Source organism: Carcharodon carcharias, chromosome 22 (genome assembly GCF_017639515.1).
Source record: "Carcharodon carcharias isolate sCarCar2 chromosome 22, sCarCar2.pri, whole genome shotgun sequence".
Lineage (NCBI taxonomy): Eukaryota > Metazoa > Chordata > Chondrichthyes > Lamniformes > Lamnidae > Carcharodon > Carcharodon carcharias.
The window spans coordinates 62,018,080-62,035,216 of record NC_054488.1 but is presented as its reverse complement, the minus strand read 5'-3'; the positions used below and the strand labels follow the sequence as shown (position 1 = coordinate 62,035,216).

The 17,137-nt window shown below is 40.1% G+C and overlaps 1 protein-coding gene across 2 annotated transcripts in view; it reads right to left on the bottom strand.

Annotated features, from left to right (window-relative positions):
* The window catches only part of LOC121293722 (C-Jun-amino-terminal kinase-interacting protein 4-like), a 240,007-nt gene extending 222,937 nt beyond the window's left edge, over positions 1–17,070 (bottom strand). For both annotated transcript variants that reach the window (XM_041216938.1, XM_041216939.1), the window contains exon 1: positions 16,588–17,070. In XM_041216938.1, the coding sequence (XP_041072872.1) occupies positions 16,588–16,884 (297 nt within the window). In that variant the 5' untranslated portion in view covers positions 16,885–17,070. The remainder of the gene's footprint in view (positions 1–16,587) is intronic.
* Positions 17,071–17,137: the final 67 nt, after the last annotated feature.

Genomic DNA, 17,137 nt, shown 5'->3' with positions numbered 1-17,137 from the left:
CTGCAAGCCTGTACTCAGTCATTCTGCGTCTCACTCCTCCATGTAATAGAGCATGCAATGTAAAATCAGTTCCATTGAAGGGGGATGGAATTGGAGGCTGAAGTGTTCACGGCCACCCACAACTCAATGTCAGATTGCACAGCAAAAGTCATGGGGTTGAGTAGGGACAGCAGGCTGAAGCTAAATATTGTTAGCACATACGGAAACTGACCCCTATCCTTGTGTGTACACGAGGATTAAGAGAGGGGCAGAGTGGAGCCAGCACTTTTCAGCAGATACACTACAAACATACAAATTAGGAGGAGTAGACCACTCAGCCCCTCGAGCCTGCACTGACATTCAATAAGATCATGGCTGAATCTGAAAGTAACCTCAACCCCACATTCCTGCCTACCCCCGATAATCTTTCACCCCCTTGCTAATCAAGAATCTATCTAGCTCTGCCTTAAAAATATTCAAAGGCTCTGCTTCCACCACCTTTTGAGGAAAAGAGCTCCAAAGACTCTCAACACTCAAGAGAAAAAATTTCTCATCTCCATCTTAACTGGGCAACCCCTTATTTTAAATAGTGACTAGCTCTAGATTCTCCCACAAGACAAAACATCCTCTCCACATCCACCCTGTCAAGACCCCTCAGGCTCTTAAAGATTTCAATTAAGTCCCCTCTTACTCTTCTAAATTCCAGTGGATAAAAGCCTAACCTGTCCAGCCTTTCACATAGGACAACCTGTCTAGTAAACTTCCTCTGAACTGCTTCCAACACATTTACATCTCATTTAAAGGAAGACAAGTACTGTACACAAAACTCCAGATGTGATCTCACCAATGCACTGTACAAGTGAAGCATAACCTCCCAATTTCATCAATTCCCCTCACAATATATGATAACATTTTATAAGCTTTCCTAATTATCAGCTGTACCTGCATTTTAGCCTTTTGTGATTCATGCACTAAGGCACACACATCCCTCTGAATCTCAGGGCTCAGCAATCTCTCACCATTTAGATAATATGTTTTTTTATTCTTCCTGCCAAAATGAATGATTTCACATTTACCCACATTATACTCCATTTGCCAGGTCTTTGCCCACTCATTTAAACTATGTCATTTTGTGGCCTCCTTAAGTCCTCTTCACAATTTACTCTCCGACCTATTTTTGTGTCGTCAGCAAATTTAACAGCCATTCCTTTGGTCTCTTCATCCAAGTCATTTATAAAAACTGTAAAAAGTTGAGGCCCCAGCACCGATCCCTGTGGCACACCACTTGTCACATCCTGCCAACCAGAAAAAGACCCATTTATGCCAACTGTTTCCTGTTAGCTAGTCAATCTTTAATCCATGCCAATATGTTACCCCTAAACCATGAGCTTCTATTTTCTGCAATAACCTTTGATGTGACACTTTATCTAATGCCTTCTGGAAATCTAAATACAGTACATCCACCGGTTCCCCTTTATCCACAGCACATGTGACTCCTTCAGAAGAACTCCAATATAGTGGTATTGTCACTGGACTAGTAATCCAGAGCCCCATGGTAATGCTCTGAGAACATGGGTTCAAATCTGGAATTAAAAATCTAATGGTGACCATGAAACCATTGTCGATTGTTGTAAAAACCCAAATGGTTCACTAATGTCCTTTAGTGAAAGAAATTTGTTGTCCTTATCTTGTCTGGCCTACTACATGTGACTCAAGACTCAGGAATATGGTTGACTCTTAAATGCCCTTTTAACTGGGAGCAACTAGGGATGGGTAATAAATGCTAGCATGGCCAGCTATGCCTACATCCCATCAGTGAATTTTTAAAAATTGGATAAGCATGATTCCCCTTTTACAAAACCATGTTGACTCTGCCTGATTACCTTGAATTTTTCTAAATGCCCTACTATATCATCTTTAATAAGAGCTAACATTTTCTTTATGACAGATGTCATATAGGCTGACTGGCCTATAGCTTCCTGTCTCCCTCCCTTTTTGAATAAAGGAGTTATTTTCCAATCTAATAGAACCCCTTCCCTAAATCTAGAGAATTTTGGAAAATTTGAACCAGAGCATTAACTGTCTCACTAGCCATTTCTTTTAAGACCTTAGGTCTGAAGTCTACCCAGACCTGGAGATTTTGTCAGCCAGCAGCCCCAACAATTTGCTCAATACCACTTCCCTGGCGACTGTAATTTTCCCAAGTTCCTTCCATTTCCTGATTTACAGCAATTTCTGGGATGTTACTTGTGTGCTCTGTGGTAAGGCCCAAAGGAAAGTACCTGTTTAATTCATCCGCTATCTCCCTACTTTCTATTATCAGTTCTCCAGACACTCTGTCTATAGGACCAATGCTCAATTTGTTAACTCTTTTCTTATTTAAATAAATTCTTACTATCCGCCTTTATGTCACCAACTAGCTTTTTCTCATACTATAATTTTTCCCTCCTATTAATATTTTTGTCATTTTTTCCAATCTTCTGACCTGCCACCCGTCTTTGCGTAATTATATGCTTTTTCTTTAAGTCTGATACAGTCTTTAACTTTTTTAGTTAACCTCGGATGGTGGGCCTCCCTTTGGAATTTTTCTCTCTCATTGGAATGTATATATTCTGTGTAATCTGTAATATCCTTTTAAATGTCTGCCACTGAACTTCTAGTAACATATCCCTTAACCTCATTTGCCAATTCACTTTTTCTAGCTCTTTCATGCTCTCATAATTGCCCTTATTTAAGTTTAAAATGCTAGTCTTAGGCGCACTCGTTTCTCCCTCAAAATGATGTAAAATTCAATCATGTTATGATCGCTGCTACCTAGAGGTGCCTGCGCTAGGAGGCTACCAATTAATCCAACTCATTGCACAATACCAGGTCTAGTATAGCCTGCTGGCTGGCTCCAGAACTAGCTGTTCTAAGAAACTATCCCGAAAACATTCTATGAATACCTCATCTATGTCATCTTTGCCCATTTGATTTTTCCAGTCTATATGTAGATTAAAATCCCCCATGATTATTGTTGTACCTTTCTGGCAAGCTCTCATTATCTCTTCTTTTATACTCTGTCCTACTGTGTAGTTACAATTAGGAGGCTGTATGCCACTCCCACAAGTGACTTCTTGCCTTTATCCTTCCTCATCTCAACCCAAACCACTTCTACATCCTGGTTTCCTGAACTTAGGTCATCCCTCTCTACTGTGCTAATACTGTACAGTAAGTGCTGTAAGGTGAATAGCAGTATAATACCAACTATGTACCTCCAATATGCTGACACTCCTTGTTTGTAGGAATCATTCTGCCATATATAGCTATGTTTATTATTTAAAAATCTCATCAATAACTGAACAGTACATTTACAGTAGGCAAAGCAATATCGATTTTTTTTTAAAAAGGATTTATATTGAGTTTAAAAATTAAGTTTCCAGGACGTTATATACACACGCATTTTTGCAAATTAAATGTGTCTGCATGGTACTTATAAGGAGGGAATATTTGCACATTAGGTTCTTTGTGGCTATGCACACATTTAAATAGAGAAGAGGCAAATACTTACAAATCATGACCATAACTTTACAAGAACATTTGACATTGATTACATTGTAATTAAGTGAACAGCTTCTCATCCATTTCTGTGTTTATATAATAATGTACTGAACAAATTAAAATGTAAACACTTTCCAACCATTGAACTAATATTGTTTTGGTGTAATGTTTTATTTAAGCCATTATCACTGAACGCAACAGTCACAGTTCATAACAATTCAACTCACAGCAAGTTTTTTTTTGTGCAACAGGAATCAAACACACCAAATTAAAGTCAGATGATTCCCCAGAGGAGGGCAGTGAACAATGAGGCACACTTCCTGTCCATTCCCAAAATGTCACAAAAATTAAAATACTCTTTACTTTCTGCATATGTTTCAGCAAGGATACTGAGTTTTCTATAGACAGGCAATGCAGTCGAGCCCAGGCAGATCAGAAACACCAATGACAACGCTGTCTTCTCTTGCTCACGAAGGAAAGCCGACAGTAATGCAACAAAGTTGTCTATTTGGATATCAAGTTGTCGGAGCCGAAAAGTTGACACCTACTCACAATTATTTCTACCGTGTCTGAAGCAATGAACAAATTATCTTCAGAGCTCCACCTATAAATGCAGTCAAAATCTGCAATGATTCATTTCAGTTCTAGAAATAGAGTAGAAACCATACCACCTCTTACTTCACTCCCGACCTAGATTTGGCCGGGGGTGGGGGGATATAGAATGGGGAAGGAAAATTCACGTACTAAACTTATCAAAAGGAAACCAGTGTAAAAGTCAACGATACATCATTAATCAACAGTTCCAGTAATTTGCAATACTAAAATTGGACATCAAGCACACGTAGCAGCACAATAAGGGAACACCCTGCACCTCAGCAAGCAAATTGTGCTGGAAAAACTCAGCAGGTCTGACAGCATCTGCAGAGAGGAACACAGTTAATGTTTCGAGTTCGTATGACTCCTCAACAGAACTAAGTGTCATACGAAGAGTCATACGGACTCGAAACGTTAACTGTGTTCCTCTCTGCAGATGCTGCCAGACAGACCTGCTGAGTTTTTCCAGGTATTTTTATTTTTGTTTTGTATTTCCAGCATCCGCAGTTTTCTGCTTTTATTTAAGCAAATTGTGCTGTTATGGCTCAGCAAAAACTGATCACTGGCAAGTGACAGTGAAATGCTGATATACAACCAGCTTTTAGAAATATGAAAGAATTTATAATCAAACGATTATGCTGGCAATGGTTTGGCATTCTCAGTATTTGAGGCCCACCAGGTTCTCTTCCAGATATCAAAGTCTCAGCTCCCTTTGTATTTTCAATAAGGTAGTAAAAATCTGTACAATTAGGATAACCAGTTCTGTGTTTCTTGAAACACCAAGAACCAAACCAGCGCATGAAGTCACCTTCCCCTTTTACCCTGCCTTGTACACAAAACACCAGGGAGAGGGGTTTGATCTGCAACTTTCTCTGAGGTCATTGGCACTCTGAAGAAAAGCAACTTGGGACTGCACAGAACCTAAAGATCTTTCCCATTCCCCCCACACAGCCATAGGGAAACATCTGGATTATAAACAGTACTTCTATGCATCTGCAATGCTAGAGTTGGAACCCCCTCGTAGAACTCATGCCTTATGCGACTGCAAATACTCCAATGCTTCTGAGCACTTACTGATATAAACAACCTGATCTCTGCACAGCCTACAGGACCCGCAGACCACTATTGCCATTTTGTGTGAAAGAGCAGATTCTGGAGAACTGACAGTCCCAACAAATTTTGCAATGTACACTTATCAGAAAATTGTGGCAAAACACACAAGCTATATTCCTTATAATGTCACTTTTCTGATAGCACTTGTTTAGTACTAATGTTGCATAAAAACTGCCCAGGAATCAAGTATTAGAATATAGTTGATCATCTATTACAACTCCAATTTTCCACCCTATCCCCATAACTGCCTCAGTGCACGAATACTCCATCACTCTCAGAATACACTCAATGACTAAGCATCCACAGTTCTCTGGAGTAGAAAATTCCCAAAATTCACAACTTTACGAGTGAAGAAATTTCTCCTCAGCTCAATCCTAAATGGCCAACCCTATTCCTGAAACTATAGTCCCTACTTCCCAGCCCTCAAGCCAGGGCAAACAATTTCACAGCAAAGTCTTGTTGATTTGTCAAATGCCGTTTGAAGCATATCGTACATAAATCAAAGGAAACTGTCTAACCTATTCCATTCATGCCTGCATACAGGACCTGCTAAAATCCAGAGGAGAGAAAAACAGAGAAATGATAAAGAGGCGAAAAATTGCATTATATAGTACCTCAGGACAGCTTAAAGTGCTTCACAGTCAATAAATTACTTTTAAAATATTCACCATTATTTAGGTAAATAATGTTAGCCAAGTTGACCATAGCAATGTCCCACAAACAGCAATGACATTAAATAGCCAGATTGCGTTTTTGGATAGATTGGAAAGGTACTTTGCTTTGGGATCTTTTATGTCCATTTGAGCATGCAGATTATTTACCGTGACAAACGAAAGATAGCACCTCAGAAATTACAGCATTCCCTCGGTACTACACTTTTAAGTGCCGGTCTAGATTATGTGCTCAAGTTCTGGAGTGGGGCTTGAAAACATGAGCACCTGATTCTGAGGCTAAAGTGCCATCACTAAACCAAGTTTGAATACATTTCTCAGCTCACATTTTTGCCATGTTCATTACATTGAATCAAAGACTGAGCAGAGGCCAGGAACCTCTGTATATGGAAAAGAAATTTAGAAATAAAGCAGTCACCTAGTCATTCCCAGATCACCAAACATTGCAAAAGTAATGGATTAGCAGTAGGCTGTGAGCACTAACTTCTACCACAAGAAACTGTTAGCCCATCAAAAAATAAGGGGGCAAGAGAACAACTGGGTGGGAGAGGAAATTTAGTAACACACAGTTTAAAGTTTTGCCTAGTAGACTTCTCTACTTGATGTGTTTTTGTTCTTCACCAAGTCTGACTCCAAGTACTGTTTTTCTGTGTTGGGGGTTCCTTTTTGTTTAAACCATAGATGTTAATTTCCTGTAATCCAAATCCTAATTTAACATGATCTTGTAAAATATTCTACAATCTGAAAGCCACAGGAGAAGAGGGAAAATTTCATGGTTCACCAAGCTCAGTGGTACTAATACTTTATTACATCAAAATTTATTAAATTAACCAAAGTGATATTAGCTAACATTTAATCTATCAATCTGGCATTCATTTCAGATATTCTGGCCCAATGTTGTATATTCTCTTCTGAACGGTCTAACAACTTAAAGATTTATTTCACTCAGATTTCATCGCTATTATCCTTAACCACAACTTGTAGTTTAAAGCACCTTTAACATAATCAAACATCCCAAGGCACTTCACAGGAACGTTATGAAGCAAAATTTGACTGAGATGCATATGGAAATATTAGGACTGATGACAAAAAGAGTAGGATTAAGGCACGTCATAAAGGAGATAAGAAAGACAGATTTTTCTCGTTCTGGCTAGGCACAAAAACTCAATACCCACTGAACCAATATCTTTTATAATTTTAACATATTGGAAGGATTGCAGATTATAATTAGAGCATAGAAGTGATAGGATTTCAGAATTAAATAAGTTCATGAATTTTAACATCTTGGTATACATTTTTAAAAACTTTACAATACTGATTCTTTGCCAGGTACTGCATATTTAATTTGATCCTATACACACAAGAGAAAGGCAACGGTAAGAAACTGCAATGGCTTAGCTACATCACAGAAATATCTCTGTGGTATTTCAGATTCTCTTTAGAGTTTTTTTAACTGATCTACAATTTCCTATCAGTGTAAAATAAGATTTTCTCAATCAAGGAAGATAAATGAGAATTCTGATTCTATTTCTAAACAATTAAAAACTACAACAATAATCAATACATTCTGTCTCTGGGTAGGGAACAGGAAACAAAAGCAACTAGAGTTCCAGCTCTCCATTACTATCCACCAACCCTGCTGGAAAAACAAGCCTGTCGAATCAGAATCAGCAAGTGTTAGGCTGCCATCTGGCAAACAGTTCATGAAAACCCACTGCCCAACTCAAGCTTGAAGACTTGGGTGAAGCACTGGAACTACTGAGGCAATTAGTGCCCATTCTGAAACCTGACACACAATTCCAGGAAAAAAAGTAACTAGCTGTAGTTATTTTCAGTTAATCTGCCACTAACAATTACACATCAAAACCACCAACTTTAAAACGCAAGCAAAAATGCATAGCTTAGAGGAAACTGCCCTTTTATAAATATTGTTTGTCTATGGTTCCCTGAACAAACAGGTCAATGGAAATGAATCTACTTGAAAAGAATAAATACCATCAAGAATTCTTATTCAATCCTGTTTGAAATGTAAAGTGTTCCTTGGTTAGTCTTTTTTCTTCTACCATTTGTCCCAGAGCACCATGTATTTTTAATCACTGGGTGCTTTTACATTTCAGAAATGATTTTAGGAGAGTTATACTAAAAACACTGCCCTTCCCCACTGTAACTCCCACCTACTGCAGACAGATGAGGAAACGGGAAACATTGCCACCAAACAAGACAAATCTGTATGTTTATAACACAAACTCCAGCCAAAGGAAAAAGTATCAAGCATTTGCAGTCACCTGCAACTTTTTAAACAAGTGTTTCAAGAGCAGACCTGCATCATACTCTAAGAATTTCTAAAACTAATGGGGTAGTTTACTTACCTTTCAGTTGGGCAAATCATCTCAATCGAGAAAACTGTGACCAAATTCAAACAACATGCTCAAGTGTGGGAAAGTCACCTGCTCTTCTTCAAAGAGCATCATATGATAGTGAGGGCTGATATTTAACATGTCATTTGAAATATTACTCAGCACTGCATGGCAATGGCAGCCAATATTTTCTGTTCAAGCCTTTTGGAGAGGGGCTTTAATCCATGCCTTCTGTATAAGAAGCAAAAGTGCTACCTACCACTGAGCCAAGGCTGACAGTTAAACAGGCTGACAGCTACTTCAGTTAACGGAAATATTTTTCAATTTGACAGACACACAATTACAGAAAATATTACAAAGGCTCCTTCTGCCTTTCAGATACCTAGGTAAATATCAATAATTTATCAACCAACTAACTGATACAAATAAAATCAACTGTATAAACCTTCATACTCTGCCCTTTCTCCTCCGTCTGAAATGAAGCACAGGCCATCCTGGTTGAGGATGGAGGTATCGGCATCTGAAAGGGCTGCCTGCCTGTAGTAAAAGGAGGTGGTTAGAACCATGAAACGCAAAGCTGTTGAAGTGGCACAGGGCACCAAACAGTCATGGATATGAGTGGAGAAAAAAGACTGTAGGCAGATTTGAAACCAAAGATGAGAATAATAAATTTATTTCAATTGGATATGGATATCCCATAAAATAAAACATCAATGCAGACCTAATGAAATGAATAACATTTGGTACTGCAACTTTCTTAGGATATGACATTATTAGCTAATTTCACTTATTTTCACTTGTATAGCACCTTCAATAGAGAACATCCCAAGTAGCTTCCCAGGAACACTGATCGAGCCACATAAGGAGGTATTAGGACAGATGTCCGAAAGCGTGGGCACGGAGGAGAGTTTTAAGGTATTTATGGTCTGGGCAACCAAATACACAGCTGCCAATGGTGGAACAATTGCAATCAGGGATTCACAAAATTGAGGGAGCGCAGATATCAGAGGGGTGTACTGTTGGAGAAGCTTACAGAAACAGGAATAAGTCACTGGCTTCAGTATCCTTGCTGGAAAATCTGCATATGAACTTCAGGCAAGGTCAGAATTCAGCCCAACTCTGATCTCCTCTCACAAAAGAAAGTCAAATAGCCCAACAATACTCAATGGCTAACTTCACCTTTGAAGAATGATGACATGGAGATTGTACTTGAGGGCTGCGATCACTCATGGAACCAGACCCAGAGCAAAAAAACATCTTTAAGAAAAGACGGTAAATGAGATAAAGTTCAAAGAGGGGAAGGGTTGTTCAAGTTCAAACTCAAACTTGTAAGTCCCCATTTTTTTGGCTCGTGCAAGCTGGCAGAATAACAGAATTGTACAGCACAGGAGGCTATTTGGCCTATTCTGTCTGCACTGGCTGTCCAAATGATCAACTTAACTAGTGCCACTCTCCCACCTGCTGCACATTATTCCTTTTCACATAACAGTCTAATTCCCTTTTGCATACCTCAATTGAATCTGCCTCCACCACACTCTCAGGCAGTGCATTTCAGATCTTATCCACTCGCTGTGTGAAAAGATTTTCCTCATGTCACTTCTGCTTCTTTTGCCAATTACTTTAAGTCTCTGCCCTCTCGTTCTCCATCCTTTCAAGAGCGGGAACAGTTTCTCCCTATCTACTCTGACCAGACCCCTCATGGTTTTGAATACCTTTACCAAATCGTTTCTCAGCGTTCTCTTCTCCAAGAAAAATTCCCAGCTTCTCCAACATCTTCATAGCTGAATTTCCTCATCCCTGGAACCATTCTTGTAAATCATTTCTACACTCTCTCCAATGCCATCACACCTTTTCCAAAGTGTGGTGTCCTCCAGAACTAAACCACATGTCCGCTTTTATTCAGCAGTCTTTACAAACACCAGCATGAGAATAGTACAAAAAGAATGGTGCACCACCATGATAAATCATACACAGGAATGCATCTTACTTAAAGCTTGAAGTACAGGAGGGAAAATAAGGAGACACACTGCAGTATGGAAATTTCTTAGTTTCACAATTCAGTGTCTAGGTCCAGGTGAGTACAAACACAGACCACGGTGCAATTTCATACTTTCACCAAATCTTGTATAACGTTTAAGGTTTTGTACTTTTTGTTTGAAGAGCGTTGATTAACCCCACAGGTCAGAAGCGGGGATGTTTGTGCTGATTCCACAATGTTCAGTACCATTTGCAACTCCTCAGAGATTGAACTAGTTCATGTCCATATCCAGCAAGACCTGGACAGCATTCAGGTTTGGGCTGATAAGTGGCAAGTAATATTCATACCACACAGGTGCCAGGCAATAACCATCTCCAACAAGAGAATATCCAACCACCTTCACTTGACCTTCAATGAATCCCCCGCTATGAACACCCTGGGGGTTAGCGTCGGCCAGAAACTGAACTGGACTAGCCATATAAATTCTCTGGCAACAAGAGCAAGTCAGAGACTGGAAATTCTGAGGCAAGTAACTCACCTCCCGACTCCCCAAAGCCTATCCACCACTTAACACCATCCAGGACAAAGCAGCCCGCTTGATTGACACCCCGCCCACCACAATAAATATTCACTTCCTACACCACTGATGCACAGTGGTAACAGTGTGTACTATATTCAAGATGCACAGAAGCAACTCACCAAGGCTCCTTCGACAGCACCTTCCAAACCCACGACCTCTACCATCTAGAAGGGCAAAGGCAACAGATGTATAGAGCACCACCACCTGCAAGTTCCCCTTCAAGCCACACATCATTCTGACTTCAAACTACTTCGCCGTTCCTTCACTGTCACTGGGTCAAAATTTGGAACTCCCTCCCTTACACCACATGGAACACAGCAGTTCAAGAAGGAAGCTCACTACCATCTTTGCAAGGGCAATTGGGGATGGGCAACAAATGCTAACCTTGCCAGTGACACTCACATCCCATTAAAGAATTTTAACTACATTGTTATTATCCAGCATCTGCCAAGACGGGTGGACAAATCTAAATGGGACAAATGAAAAAGAAACATCAACAACAGGGACTACCAACTCAGAAACAGATTATTTTTTTTAAAATGTTTCAGATACTTAAAAGCTGTTAACTAAATAAGAGTTAAAAACACTGGAAATAGGCAGATTTAAATACACAGGAAATGATGGAAGCACTTAATACCATACTGTATAATTTACCAGACATCAAAATTATAGTCTAGTGAAATCTATTTATCAGCCACATTACAGGTTAGAATTCTGTTCTGACTAATGAAAACATTTGATTTCCTTGAACACTTGGCAAGGTATTAAGGCTAAGACACAATAAATGGTTGCTTTTTTTTTGTTTGAAGGCAGAGTGAAAACTAGAATTATCAAAGGCATGTTTTCCCATAGATAGCCCAACACTCTTTCCACATAAAGAAATGATTTAAGATGTGGTTTCAAGTACTGCTTGAGGTTGATTATGGATATAACATTTTCTCAAATCTATTCAGAATGCATATACTGTAATTTGTGAAATTACTAAAATGTAGGTTCAACTTAATCCAAGTTTTAAAACTAGTTACAGAAAAAAATGTAATGATCTAAAAACAAAAAGTAGGTTATGACTTCACACTAAATAGCTACGTTATTAAATACTATCTTCAGTCACCAACAAAATTACATACATTAGCTGAAACGTGATTTTATATTGTCATTTACAACATAAATCATACAATGTCAGAATGAACTCATCCCTTAGATCTGTAATGATCTTCCAGGGACATGTTTAGCTTAAACGTCATTAAGATCTGCACTTCTGCCTTAAAAGGTGCAGCAGATTAACAATCTTTTTATGTATCTGAACTTAACCTGAATACAAGGCATATTATTAGTACAGTCTTTTGATTACACAAATTTCCAGCATAAGTTTAAATTTAACAAAGCAGTTAACCATTTTCTATTTTACATATCCACAAGAGGAGTTCAAATTAAGTTGTAATCAGCCCTGCAGATGTGATTCATGACAAGATTAAGGCATTGTAGATCAATGTGAAACTGAGCTTGTTGTCTAAAGGAGCCAGTCACTTGACTTTAAAATTAACTAGGTCAGACTGCCTAAGAAAGGAAAGAAATACACAGAGATCTAGCCTCTAGGGTGCACATGTTAGGAGGCAGAGAAAAGCTGTTTTATGGAAGCACAGACACAGAGGAGGGACAAAAAAGGTACTGTCATTTAGGGACAAGGATTTCCATCACCAATAACTTGATATCCTTTAGTTGTACCAATTGTATCTCTATTCCACGATGTGTAAACTACATTTTACTTCAACAACGAGCACCAGATAAATAAAATCTAATCACAATCTTGCACTTTCAGTGATATAACTAATAGTCATTCATGGTGCTGATTTAATAAGTTACTGAGTGACAATTTACACATTCAAATTGGTTCCATTTACTCTTTGTTAGAATATAAAAAATAGGAGGAGTAAAGCAAGGCCCATTAAGTCTGCTCTGCCATTCACTAAGATCATGGTTGAACTCCTTCCCATTCTACCTCCAGATCCCTTGATTCATGATCTCAGTCTTGATTACATTCATTGTCTGAGCATCCGCAACTCTCTCATGTAGAGAATTCCAAAGATTCACAACCGACTAAGTGAAGAAATTTCTCCTCATCTTGGTCCTAAATGGTCGACCCATTACCCCAAAACTGGTACCCCAAAGTTCCAGACTGCAACCAGGGTTAAAAGTCTCTCAGCATCAATCCAGTCAAGCCCTTTCAGAACCATACATGTTTCAATGAGATCACCTCTTATTCTTCTAAACTCCAGAACGCCATTCTACTCAATCTCTCCTCATAGGAAAGCCCTCTCACCCCAAGTATCAATCTTGAGGACTTTTGTTGTATCCCGTCTAAGGCAAGTAAATCATTCTTTGGGTAAAACCACCAAAATGGTTCACAGTACTCCAGGTATGGTCCCACCAAAGCCTTATGTAAATAGCAGCAAGATTTTTTTACTCATACTCCCAAGTTCCTTGCAATAAAGGCTCATATATATTTACTTTCCTAATTGCTTGCTGTACCTGCATGTTAACCTTCGAGTCTTTCAGACAACCAAAAAGTCTTCTTCCTATTCAGAAGATTAGGACATGAACTAATTGGCATCCCAATGTGCTCTGAATTTATTCTATTCAAACCGACTTTCTTTTACATTAATAAGCGAAGGAAAATAACATTCATTTATCCAACATAAAACGTACAATAACATCCAAAGGTACTTCAAATAAATGCATAATTAGACAAAGGAGGAGAAATTAGGAGCGGTAAACAGAAAATTCTTCAAGGAGTTAGGTTTTAAGGAGGGCTTTAAAGAAGGGTGGCAGAGAGATGGATGGTTTGGAGAGGAATATCCCCGAGTGCAGTGCTCATCCTGCTGAAGGCATGGTTAGAAAACCTAAAGAATTTGAACCAATTGTTGAAACAAAGACAACCTGGGAAAATGGGAAGATGCTGCTTGACTTGCTGAGCATTTTCTATTTTTATTCTGGGAAAAATTGTGTTGTAGGGCCATGGGTCAGTTCACCCATAGCCTATGGCTTAAGTACTCTGTAGCTCCAGACTGTCCAGAGAAAAGACCTCAGCATCTACCCCAACAAGTCCTTTAAGACTATTCTATGTCTCAATTATATCACCTGATTCTTTTAAACTCCAGTGAATATAGGCCCCTTCTCATCAATCTCTCCTCACACAACAGCCCTCTCATCCCAGGTATAATCATGTAAACCTTCGTTGAACTCTCTCCAAGATAAGCAATCCAAAGATCAACAAATAAATCTGCACATCAGAATTAGAGTTCCAGATGATGTATGGGAAATGCTATGAAGTACTGTATGAAAAGTCACTGCTGTAGTTCAAATTGTCTTTTTGCATGATAAAGTGCTAGATCTGTTAATCTGATTATCACCTTGCATTAAATTAACAGGTAAGCCACATCTCATACAGTACTCAGGGTTGACAATAGCACAAAACATTATCCAGTGGGCCAGAGCTCCCTGATTATCTAAGGAGTGGCTGAACCATAAAGGCCAACAAGGTGTCAAGTTAGATCTCCAGCTCATTCTGAATTAGCACTCAGCCAAAGCAGAATAAGTTTAACAATTGACCTCAAAGGCTTCCCACAAGTTGTTGCAGCATTACTGCAACTGGAAGTGAAAGGGTGACAGAGTTAGCCCCGTCTGCAATGACCAACCACCTCCACAAACATCCTCAAAACACTCAATGATACATGCATCAGCTGTGTCTCAGTGGGTAGCACCCAGCTCAATTAAGGTCATGGGTCCAAGTCCCACTCCAGAGTCTTGAGCACAAAATCTATGCTGACACTCCTAGGGATCACTATACTGCCGGAGGTGCTGTCCTTCAGGGATGATGTTCAACAGAGGTACCGCCTACCCCCTCAGATGGATGTAAAGATACCACAGCACTATTTAAGTACAGCAGGGGATTTCTCCCAAATCTCCTGGTCAAAATTTATCCCTCAACCTATATATCACATTGCTGTTTCAGTACTCTGCAGTCAGGGGCTATAGGGAAACTGACTTGGTACAAGTTAAGATACAGGCAGAGTTTTGGATGACCTCCAGTTTGCAAAGGGTAGAACTTGAGTCTGGCCAGCAGTGCACTGAAACAGTCAAGTCCAGAAGTAACAAATCCCTGGGCACTGTTACAGAGGTGGAAATAGTTGGTCTTACAGATGGCATGAATATGGTCAGAAGTTCATCTTGAGATTAAATATGACATCAAGGCTGCAAACAGTCTGGGTCAGCCCCATATATTATCAGGGAGTACAATAGTTGTGGCTAGGGAGCAGAGTTTCTGTTGGGGACCAAAGACAATGGCTTCAGTCTTCCTAACACTCAGTTGGAGGAAATTTCTGCTCATCTGATATTAGATACTAAAGCAATCTGACAATTTAGAGACAGTGAAAGGGTTGAGAAAGCTGATGGTGAGACAGTGCTAGCCATCGTCATTGTGCATGTGGAAACTAGCATCGCGTTTTCAGTGACAATATATTGGTGAGAAAATTTTTATGGTATTGGGTGGACGATCAAGAATGACAATTTTAAATGAGACACAAAAGGGGTGGAACAAACAAGGCTGCTCAAAAGCAGAGTACGTGCCAATAGAGGAAGGGACAGGCCAACATGCAATTTGGTGATAACACACTACTCGAAAAGAAGAGGATTTAATAAGCATTGAAGTTGCAGGTGACATCATACAACAGTCTGGACTTTCATTCACCAATTTGTACACACTTCTGCCATAATACTGTTTACTCAACATCAAAGCCTACCATACATCACCACTGGAAGATTCTGAATGCCAAACTTAATTTGATGTCCTAAACAACTCCTAATTTGCAAATGTACCAGGAAAATCACAGTAAGCAAATTGTTATAAAACTACAGAAATTGTCAACATGTTTAGTTATATAACTTTGTTCACAGGAAAATAAATGCTGCACTTCCAAACCCTGCCAAGTCTCCTCACAAGTAACTCCATGATCCTTTATACATTTCATGTTGTGCAATACCTATAAAACAAAAATAATTGTACTTTTTTATTTTATTTCCCTGTGCTCTCAATATCCTGTTTTAGACAGGATATTAGTTTTAAGAAGAAGTCCCCAAACCTTTTTTTTTGGAATAAAACTAAATTGAGGCCATTAGACTCAACATCTTAACTAAGAGAGATGGGGAGTTCCCATTTTAAGCTCTTAACTAATGCATGGTGAACTATGTTTGCCTTAGTTTTTTGAGGATGGGGCAGGGAGAAGAAAATTCTACAACAGATGAGTTAAAAGTTTATTTTATTGTTCATTCTGGCTGAGTAAGAAAGACTTCATCACTTTAAGATCTTGCTTTCAACCCACATCCCATGTTGGGCTTATTCATGCAGATGACATGCAGGAAAACACTTTGCCAGTACATGCCAGACGGTACTGAGAGGCAAATACAGTATCAAAACAAGTCAATGTCTAAACAACCTCCCTGGATAAATAACCCCCCCACTTTTTTTCAAAGAAAGAAAACACAAGTTGGGCTGTTTTGAAAACTGGGGCCCGTTAGGTTGTCATCCAGTGCAATCTAACGTGCTGGCGAGCTGAGTGACAGGACAGTCGGCCAATCGCCGTGCGGAAGGCGAAGAGGGCTGCGCTCCAAGCTGACGCAATTGTCCAATGAGGGGGCGGGCTCTCATGAGGGTTCGGTTGAGAGGGCTGAGCGGGAGCCGTCCTGACGGCGGCAGCTCGGCCCGGGACACTCACTCACCTCCTCGGCGTGCTTCCGCAGGGCTTTCTCCCGCTCGTACTGGGTGATGAGCTGCTCGTTGTCCTCCTTCAGCAGCTCCAGCTCCACCACGTGCTCCTGGTTCTCGGCGAACACCGCGTCCAGGTTCTCCAGCACACCGACCACCAGCGGCATCAGGTCCTTCACCACGTCCTCATCGTACTTGCGGATCATCCGCTCGAACTCCCGGTAAATACTGGCCGCCAGGCCCGACACCCGCTCCGACATAGCATTAGTGTTGGAGTCATCCTGGTAAACCACCCCATCGTCCAGTTCCATCTTCTGTAAATTATTTATTTGGACGGGAGCAAAACATATAAATAAACCAGTAAATTCACACCAGAGGGAACTATGAAGGAGTAAAATAATCTATATTTCTCCTCAGCTTCAGGTGCTTTCTTCCCCCGCACCCGCTCGGCCGTCTTCAGCTCTCTCCCTGTTGACGCCGCCGCTCGGCTCGAGGCCACTGGCGCCGGCCCCGCCCCCTGCGCGCGCCGGGTGCGCGGCCCCGCCCAGCCGTGCAGGCCCGCCG